General features: G+C 40.8%; 1 protein-coding gene across 5 annotated transcripts in view; it reads left to right on the forward strand.

Moving 5' to 3' along the window:
- Positions 1-10733, forward strand: part of PRIM2 (DNA primase subunit 2) — a 393899-nt gene that overhangs the window by 251176 nt on the left and 131990 nt on the right. For all 5 annotated transcript variants that reach the window (XM_020913550.2, XM_020913544.2, XM_070456735.1 and 2 more), the window contains exon 11: positions 9339-9465. In XM_020913550.2, the coding sequence (XP_020769209.1) occupies positions 9339-9465 (127 nt within the window). The remainder of the gene's footprint in view (positions 1-9338; positions 9466-10733) is intronic.

The following is a 10733-nucleotide window of genomic DNA, read 5'->3' on the forward strand; positions in this document are numbered from 1 at the left end:
CAACCTTGATGTACTCTTTTCCCTATTTGGAACCAGTCCATTGTTCCATGTCCAGCTCTAACTGTTGCTTCGTGACCTGCATACAGATTTCTCAGGAGGCAGGTAAAGCACTTCCCTAAGCCAGACTTGCACCAAAAAACATCATGGTCACTGTTTGGTGGTTTGCTGCCACTCTGATCCACTACAGCTTTTTGAATCCTGGTGAAACCAGTACATCTGAAATGTATACTCAGCAAATAGGTGAGATGCACCAAAAACTGCAACACCAGCAGCTGGCCTTAGTCAATAGAAAGAACCTAGTTCTTCTCCTGACAATGCCTGCCACACACACACAACTAGTGTTTCAAAAGTTGAATGAATTGGGCTACAAAGTATCACCTCATCCGCCATATTTAGTTAACCTCTTGCCAACTGATTACCACTTCTTGAATCATCTTGATGACTTTTTGCAGGGAAAATGCTTCTGCAACCAGCAGGTTACTGAAAATGCTTGCCAAGAGTTCATCACAATCCTGAAGCACAGATTTTTACGTTTCAGGAATAAACAAACTTATTTCTGGTTGGCAAAAATGTGTTGATTATAATGGTTCCTATTTTGATTAACAAAGGTGTGTCTGAACCTACTTACAGTGACTTAAAATTCACAGCCTGAAACCGCAATTACTTTTGCACCAACCTGATACTTGACTGTTAAGTAAAACCTCTTTTTAAAATTTCACCTTTCAGACAGACACAAACTGGTTTGTACAAGTTTTATGCAAATTATTGTAGCAAATAATTACAGTGTATACTTAGTAGCTTACAGTTTACAAAGTGTTTTTGCACAGAGTGAAGGACAAGTCTCATTGTTCCAATATTAAAAATGAAAAAAAAGAGAGACTGACATAATTCCCTAACATTCAGCTTGTAGGTGTCAGAGCTAAATCCCAAATCTGTGTTCTCTGACTTCTGCTGCCTCTCCACCTGGTGAAAATTTCTCACCAGGGAGAAATGAATTAACTCCTACAGAGCAGAAGAAATATTCACTATCCATATGAGGAAATTGGCTGAATTAAAGTAATAGCAGCAGTGCCTTCCAGCTGAGTTACAGACCTCAAATTGCTCACCTGACTGAAGGTCTCATGAAAATTAGAATAATGAGATTTCAGGTTTTCTGATGAGGAAGCTGGAGGCAAAACATGTAAGTAATTTAAGTAATATTAAACACCACACCACATCTGGCTCACTACTTAATAACGCCAACTAAGAACTGTCACTAGTCATCTGCCTCTACAAGGAGGAAGTCCCTGGCCACTGCAGTCACTGACCTTCAACATCCCCTGAAAGGAGTTTAGGGCTGAGAGCAGGAGAGACCCTCTGTGCTCTGGGATGCCTGGCAGAACAGGCTTCAAATAGTTAGATGCTTTCAGGTAAAGATTTTATGAGCTCAAATTCTTGCACCTTCTCATACCTAGAAAACCACTAAAATCATTAATGCAAGCATCTACTCTTGACTAGCAGCAACCTTCTGCCGAAGTGTGTGCTTGACTGCGTGTGTGCCTTGTTACTGAAGTCACACGTATACCGACCTCCCCTCTGACTCTTTGGAGCAGTTCCTCAGAGCTTTCTGAGAGGCTGTCTCCTGGGCTGTAGTTCTCATTTCAGATAAAACTTAACTCACAGCTCTCACATTGTGCGTTTTTTTTTTTCACTTGAAAATAGTAAATAGGTAGTAGTAAAACTGACTGCCATGGTAATGATTACTCTACAGTTTTGTGGGGGTGTTTTTTTTGGAAAATTGGAGTATAGTTGACTTACAACGTTGTGTTAGTTTTGGGTGTACAGCAAAGTGATTCAGTTTTATACACACACACAGATACATGTATGCACACACAGACATACATATGTCCATTCTTTTTCACATTATTTTCCATTACAGGTTATGACAAGATATTAACTATAATTCCCTCTACTATAAGTAGGTCCTTGTTGTTTTATGTATTTTATATGCATATATATGCATATATGCGTATTTTTAATGCGTATATGTTGGATTTCCCACATGGCTCAGTGGTAAAGAATTCACCTGTCAAGCAGAAGATTCAGGTTCGATCCCTGAGTCAGCAAGATCCCCTGAAGAAGGAAATGGCAACCCACTCTAGTATTCTTGCCTGGGAAATCCCATGGACAGAGGAGCCTGGTGGGCTACAGTCCATGGGGTTGCAAAGAGATGGATATGAATTAGCCAGTACATGGCAGCAGCAGTGTATATGTTAATACCAAAATCCTAACTTATCCCTTCCTCACTCTCCCCTTTGGTAACTATAAAATTGTTTTCTCTGTCTGTGAATTGGTTTTTGGTTTGTGAATAAGTTCATCTGTATTGTTTTTTACGATTCCATGTATAAGTGATAGCTTGTGGTGTGTCTTTCTCTGGCTCTCTTCACTAGGTATGGTGGTATCCAGGTTCGTTTGTTTGCTGCAAATGGCATCGTTTGTTCTTTCTGTGGCTGGGTAGCAGGCGTGTGTGCGTGCACCGCACCGTCTGTGTCCATCTGCAGGCGCACAGCTAGGTTGTCTGCACGTCTTCTCTGTTGGGTGTGGTGCTGCTTTGACCACTGGGGTGCAGGTATAATTTTGAATTAGTTTTCGTCTCTTGCGGATATATGCTCAGGAATCCGATTGCAGGATCTTATGGTAGCTCTATTTTTAGTTTTTAAGGAATCTCCATACTACTTTCCATAGTGGTTGCACCAGCTTACATTCCCACCAGCAATGTAGGGGGGGTTCTCTTCTCCATATCCTCTCCAGCATTTGTTATTTGTAGACTTTTAATGATGGTCATTCTGACCAGTGTGAAGGGATACCTTGCTGTAGTTTTGATTTGCATTTCCCTGGTGATTAGTAATGTTGAGCATCTTTCCATGTTGCCTGTCGGCCATCTTTATGTCTTCTTTGGAGAAATGTCTAGTTATGTATTCTGCCCATTTTTTGATTGGATTTTTTTTAATATTGATTAAGAATATATTCAATACAGAGCTAATTCTGTGCTTGATGGTATGCCAAGTGCTTCATTCAGATGAGCTATTAGCTAATTGTCATACCAACCTTGTGAGTGAAATGTTACTCCTTTGTTTTTATATACTGTGTAAGGGAATTGTTACAAAGAAGTTGAGTCACTTGCCCAAGGTCACACAGTTAACACATAGTAGAGACAGATTTCTATTTGAGTATTTGATTTAAAGCACTTGTCTTAACTACTAATCTTTGGTCTCCAAGCTTCCTTGAGTGTGTTGTTTGGTTAGAATATGTGATGTTTCAGTGATCTCTCAAAGAGTTAAACTGTGGCTAAAGTTAAGAGTTAAGAGAAGTACTTGGAATCTGTAGGTGAACGATAACAAGATTAGTTTTACAGATAATTGAGTAATTTAGTAAGTAAGCATTTAATGGGGGCGCTGTGTATTAAATGCTTATGGCATGGTGTTCTGGTTGTGAGCACTGTAAGCAGAGCTTTTGGGAAGTGGCCGGAGGAGGGAGAATCAATGGGTCGCCAGCTGCAGGAGAGCTGGCGAGAACGGTGCGTCACGGCGAGCCCAGGGTGCCTTCCCGCCCTTCCCCAGGGCAGCTCTGTCTCTACATGTGGCTCTGCTGCTGAGCTGTGCCTTCCTGGTAGCTTCCGGGGGCCCTCATGGTGATGTGTGGGACGCTGGATCTGGGCAGTGAAGGACTGGCCTCTGTAGTCGGTAGACCCACCCTCTGTGTGTTTCTTAATATGTAAACTAGAGTTCCAGATCCTTGTGAGTAGGAAACAACCCACAAAAAGGGATCGACTATGTTTTTGTTAGAATTGCCATATCCTTACCCTCTTCTCTGCTTGTATATTTATGGTTGTTTTGCCTCACTTAGGTCAAGAAGATTTTCTTTTTTGAATATAAATCTCTCTCTAAAGAATACTTGGTTTTCAACTATTCTCACTTAACTGTGCAAGGCAGGCTTGACTTACGAAAGGCAGGTGTTGACGTCCTGCCAGTAGGAGTAATACTTGGTCTGGGGGCTTTTCTTCTTAGGAAGTACTTTCTTCTAAGGAAGACCATGCATGACTCTTGGCAATTAGAAGTTTATATATACTTACGGCTTCTGAGTAGATTTGGGTGTAAATACTATAAAAAATATAATGCAGTCTCTGTGCAGTGCGTGGAGCTGGGGTGGGGGGCAGACTTGTGAGGGACTCTGAAATAGACCAGCAGGAGAGGATTAAGATGCACCTGCTTTATCACATTTCTTGAATTCCATTGGTGACATAGTGGCTCTGAAAATAACTTGTTGCTAACTTGGGTGGAAATGCAGATTGCAGTGCCACAGCTGGAATGTTAGGACTAATTTGGAAGATTGCCAACTTCTGCTTGACCACCTTCAGGCTGTTGATTTTCTGGTGTTTTCTATTGCTGGCTGGGGTGGGATGGAGGAGCCAGGACAGAAAAGAGTGCTTCCACCTGGTTCTCACCCCACTTCCTGTATAACTACTTAGAGACGTTCCTCTGAGTTCTGGATGTGGACACCTGAAAAGTGTTCCCTAAAACATCACCTGATAAGTGTACCTTCTGCACAATATTTGAAGAGTTTGCCAGTTTGAAAACTAAAGAAGACAATTTGTATGATAAATATGTGAATAGCCTGAAAACTTAGGAATGTCCAAATTTAGATATACATACACATAAATGGTAAATAAATTGGAAGGAAAAGGGAGGGGCACGATACTAATGTTAGCTTTTTTTCCTTAGGGGGAGTAGCTTTTCATTAAGCAGAATGGCTGACTGAAAAGTTCTTTCCGTGTTTTTTGATGAATGTAGAGAAATCTTATGTCTAATTAAGTTCAATTCATACCTAAAAGTTTGCACAAAGAGATTGATTATAGTTAAATGCTTATGACTAACAAAACAAACAGAAGTTGTCCATAAAAGATGTTTGCTGGAACTTTTAACATTCTTGTTTTCACCAGTGAAATGTAATGATAATTTGAAATATTTTATTTATTTCTTGAAAGTTTTCTTTCAGTTAAAATGCCATTTGTTTTCCTGGCTGTAGATTGCTTGTGGGCACATCAGTAGTAATGAAACCATAAACTACTGATTGCAGTCTTTTTATTTTTTTAAAGTAGAAATTGATAAACTGATTTTAAAGTTTGTACGGAAAAGGAAGGACATAAAATAGGCAAAATAATATTGAAAAAGAACGAAGCAAGAGGACTTACATTACCTGAAATTGAGGCTTGCTTTAAAGATGTAACAGAGACACTATGGCATTGGCAAAGGAATGGACTTACAGAGCAAGGGAGTCCAGAATGAAGCAGGGCAAAGGCTAACAGAGTTCTGCCAAGAGAATGCACTGGTCATAGCAAACACCCTCTTCCAACAACACAAGAGAAGACTCTACACATGGACATCACCAGATGGGCAACACCAAAATCAGATTGATTGTATTCTTTGCAGCCAAAGATGGAGAAGCTCTATACAGTCAGCAAAAACAAGACCAGGAGCTTACTGTGACTCAGATCATGAACTCCTTATTGCCTGATTCAGACTTAAATTGAAGAAAGTGGGGAAAACCACTAGACCATTCAGGTATGACCTAAATCAGATCCCTTATGATTATACAGTAAAGTGACAAATATATTTAAGGGATTAGATCTGATAGAGACCCTGAAGAACTATGGACGGAGGTTTGTGACATTGTACATGAGATAGGAATCAAGATCATCCCCAAGAAAAAGAAATGCAAAAAAGCAAAATGGCTGTCTGAGGAGGCCTTACAAATAGCTGTGAAAAGAAGGGAAGCAAAAAGTAAAGGAGAAAAGGAAAGATATTCCCATTTGAATGCAGAGTTCCAAAGAATAGCAAAGAGAGATAAGAAAGCCTTCCTCAGCGATCAATGGAAAGAAATAGAGGAAAACAATAGAATAGGAAAGACTAGAGATCTCTTCAAGAAAATTAGAGACACCAAGGGAACATTTCATGCAAAGATGGGTTCAATATAGGACAGAAATGATAGGGACCTAACAGAAGCATAAGATATAAAGAAGAGGTAGCAAGAATACACAGAAGAACTGTACAAAAAAGATCTTCATGACCCAGATGATTACAATGGTGTGATCACTCACCTAGAACCAGACATCCTGGAATGTGAAGTTAAGTGGGCCTTAGAAAGCATCACTACGAACAAAGCTAGTGGAGGTGATGGAATTGCAGTTGAGCTATTTCAAATCCTGAAAGATGATGCTGTGAAAGTGCTGCACTCAATATGTCAGCAAATTTGGAAACCTCAGCAGTAGCCACAGAACTGGAAAAGGTCAGTTGTCATTCCAATCCCAAAGAAAGACAATGCCAAAGAGTGCTCAAACTACCGCACAGTTGTACTCATCTCACACGCTAGTAAAGTAATGCTCAAAATTCTCCAAGCCAGGCTTCAGCAATACGTGAGCCATGAACTTCCAGATGTTCAAGCTGGTTTTAGAAAAGGCAGAGGAACCAGAGATCAAATTGCCGACATCTGACGGATCATCGAAAAAGCAAGAGCATTTCAGAAAAACATCTATTTCTGCTTTATTGACTATACCAAAGCCTTTGACTGTGTGGATCACAATAAACTGGAAAATTCTGAAAGAGATGGGAATACCAGACCATCTGACCTGCCTCTTGAGAAACCTGTATGCAGGTCAGGAAGCAACAGTTAGAACTGGACATGGAAGAACATACTGGCTCCTAATAGGAAAAGGACTGGTTCCTAAAAGGTCCAGTCTGTATATTGTCACCCTGCTTATTTAACTTATATGCAGAGTACATCATGAGAAACGCTGGGCTGGCGGAAGCACAGGCTGGAACCAAAATTGCCGGGAGAAATATCCATAACCTCAGATATGCAGATGACACTACCCTTATGGCAGAAAGTGAAGAAGAACTAAAGAGCCTCTTGATGAAGGTGAGAGAGGAGAGTGAAAAAGTTGGCTTAAAGCTCAACATTCAGAAAACTAAGATCATGGCATCTGGTCCCATCACAAAATGGCAAATAGATGTGGAAACAGTGGCTGACTTTATTTTTTGGGCTCCAAAATCACTGCAGATGATGACTGCAGCCAAGAAATTAAAAGGTGCTTACTCCTTGGAAGAAAAGTTAGGACCAACCTAGACAGCACATTAAAAAACTGAGACATTACTTTGTCAACAAAGGTCCGTCTAGTCAAGGCTATGGTTTTTCCAGTGGTCATGTATGGATGTGAGAGTTGGACTATAAAGAAAGCTGAGCACCGAAGAATTGATGCTTTTGGACTGTGGTTGTGGAGAAGACTCTTGAGAGTCCCTTGGACTGCAAGGAGTCCAACCAGTCCATCCTGAAGGAGATCAGTCCTGGGCGTTCATTGAAAGGACTGATGCTGAAGCTAAGGCTCCAATACTTTGTCCACCTTATGCAAAAAGCTGAATCAATTTAAAAGACCCTGATATTGGGGAAGTTTGAAGGCAGCAGGAGACGGGGACGACAGAAGATGAGATGGTTGGATGGCATCACTGACTCAATGGACATGAGTTTGGGTAAACTCTGGGAGTTGGTGATGGACAGGGAGTCCTGGCGTGCTGCGGTTCACAGGGTCACAAAGAGTCGGACATGACTGAGTGAACTGAGCTGATAGAACAATGGACTAAATTATTTTCAGTAAATGGTGTTGGAAAACGTTTTCCACATGGGGGTACCAGATATACCATCCCAAAATACGGTACTTTGGCATGTTGACCAAAAAAAAGCACACTGTGAGAGTTGTGAGTTAAGTTTTATTTGGGGCAAAATAAGGACTGTAGCCCAAGAGATAGCATCTCAGTTACCTCTCAGAAAGTGTTCTGAAGAGGTAGCAGGGAGGTCAGTATATTTGTGATTTTGGGAAAGGGGGAGTACCCAAAATCAAGCACATATCTTTTGCACAGGATTTATGCTAGTCTTGTGAGGCTTACTGCTCATTACAAAGAACAGTCATCACCATGAAGGATTTTAGTGGTTTCATAGATACAAGGAGATGCAAGAATTAGGCTCATAAAGTCTTATCCTGAAAATATCTAACTCTCTAAAGACCTCTTCTGCCATTTTTTGCCAGAGCACAGAGTGCCTCATTCCTAATCTCCAAATTGAACTCCTTTCAAGAGGGTTTGAAGGTCAACAGCTGAAGCAGCTCATAATTTGATCCTTGTAGAGGTAGAAGGCAAGTGCCAAGTTGTAGGTGATGCCATTTATGTGAAGTTGTAGAATGTCTGAAGCCATGGTGACAGAAGCGAAACCAGCAGATGCTTCTGGTATGCAGGTTGGGGAAGAATGCTGTGAAGGGGCTTGAGGGAGCTTTGTGAATGAAGGAATCATGCTGTTTCTTGATGGTGGTGTATGTTACATCTAACTGGAGACTTGATATCTACGCATGTCACTTAATGTAGATTATAGCCTCAAAATTAAAAATCTCAGTTCTAAACAGCAAGGTCCTACTGAATAACACAGGGGACTGTATTCAGTGTCTTATAATAACATATAGTGGAAAATAATCTGAAAAAGAATATATATATGTATATGCATAGCTGAATCACTTTGCTGTACACCAGAAACTAACACAATGTTGTAAATCAGCTGTATACCTCAATGAAAAGCAATCTCATCCATGAAAACCCACAGTATTTTCTCATCTCTTGATTCTTTTTCCTATGTTCTTTAAAGTATTGGACAGCTTAGACCCACTATACTGAGCCTTTCAATAAATATGAGTTCCCTTTTCTCCCACCCTCTAAGTCCTTCTTGTGTAGTTACCTTGCTTGTTGAACATGAGTCGGGACTTCCTGGCAGGAGGCAGTCACAGTGTTCTTTCATTCTTGAAGCATTTGCTGACGGCTTGCTTTTGTGCAGTGAAAATGCAGGGGAGGCATTAATTATATCAGGAGGCCCTTAGTAGTAGAGTAGGCAAGATGTGGGAATTCAGGGAAGACTAGCATAAGGTGGATAGAGAAGATGATTGACATCTAGCATGATCTTTGGAATCAAGCCAAGAAAAGGCAAATTGATTATTCTTCTCAGGAAAGAATTATCCTCATCTTTAACCATATAAATATAAACATTAACTGTCTCTAACCTGATAAATTTATTTCCTTTAGGTTTTGCACCTTTAAAAACCTGCAAAGGACCCAAATGTTGTGTATGATATAGATGTACATCTGCCGTGAATGCTGGATTTATCTTAGAAAGTGTTACTTTGTACGCTTTGATTCCAGCTGGCACTGCTGGCACCATCAGTTTAATGCTGGCTTAACTTGTCTCTTCTCTCTTTTTCCTCCAATCAGTTTGATAAAGGCTACTCTTACAACATCCGTCACAGCTACGGAAAGGAAGGCAAGAGGACAGACTACACACCTTACAGCTGCATGAAGATCATCCTCACCAATACACCAGGCCAAGGGGACTACCACGGTAAGTGCTTTCTCTGACGTGTCTGTAATGCACAGAAACCCAGGAGCTCTGCAGGGAACAGTGCCACAGACTTTGCGTTACTAAAGGGAGTGGGCTTGTGGCTTCCTGTCAGTCATCAGGTCAAGCCAGAGGTCCACTGGCTCTTAGAGTTTGTTTTATTACTGAGCTGGTCCCACTGTGTTCCGCTTTGTGCTGAGCCAGGCTCTTCAGGCCTCCAGCTCCTTCACCTGCTGTTCTCTTGCTTCTGCATGCGGCTTACACGATTGATCAAAGCTTTTTAAAGTTGAGTGCCTCAGATTTTAGAAGGGTATATTCATTAATTTTCTATCTGACTAACAAACAAAGGCTAAGCGAGGGATTTAATAAGTCATGATTTCAAATATCTATCAATTTGTCTTAAGTTGTAGGTTAAGAAAAAGTTAATCTGTTTTCTGTAGATTTCTGAATTTAACATGTTTTTTTCTAAAATACTTATTTGAGCATACCCTGAAAAGTTCCTCCATTTGTCTGATGTGTGACAGAAAGATTTAATAGTCCATATTCATTAAATTTTCTAGATTACCATGGCTGACTACAGTATGTGTCCAAACTTTGTTTTAGCATCTTAAGTGAAATTTTTTTTTCAATGATCATACAGTTGCAAGCTGTTAAAGATCTAAAAAAATCCCAAGTGGAATTTTAACCAAGATGCTTTATGTGTCCAGAGCATTTGTTTAGTAGACACAGGGGTGGCCAGGCCTGGAACATTCAGTGAGTGGTTCTCACCTGTCATGTCCAGCACTTATGAAACTTTTAGAAATGCGGACTTGCAGACTCCACCCTCAGATGCATAAAATCAGATTTATTTTCAAGGTCCTGGATGATTTTTATGTCTTCTAAACTTTGAAGGCAACTGACCAGATAGCTGTGGTGAGAAAGTCTGTAGCTTTCCCCAGTGGCCACACCAGGGAGTGATTTACACCCTGGTAATTACACCGAAGTAAATTACTTGGCCAAGTGCAGCTTCTGAAGAGAGGGTTCTGTCTGTTTCCAGGTCCTCAACACATTGCTTATTTACTTCAGTTTCAGCTCAGTTACTCAGTTGTGTCTGAATCTCTGTGACCCCATGGACTGCAGCACATCAGGCTTCCCTGTCCTTCACCAACTTTCAGAACTTACTCAAACTCATGTCCATTGAGTTGGTGATGCCATCCCACCATCTCATCCTCTGTTATCCCATTTTCCTCCTGCCTTCCACCTTCCCCAGCATCAGGGTCTTTTCCAATGAG

This window comes from Odocoileus virginianus, chromosome 27 (genome assembly GCF_023699985.2).
Source record: "Odocoileus virginianus isolate 20LAN1187 ecotype Illinois chromosome 27, Ovbor_1.2, whole genome shotgun sequence".
Classification (NCBI taxonomy): domain Eukaryota; kingdom Metazoa; phylum Chordata; class Mammalia; order Artiodactyla; family Cervidae; genus Odocoileus; species Odocoileus virginianus.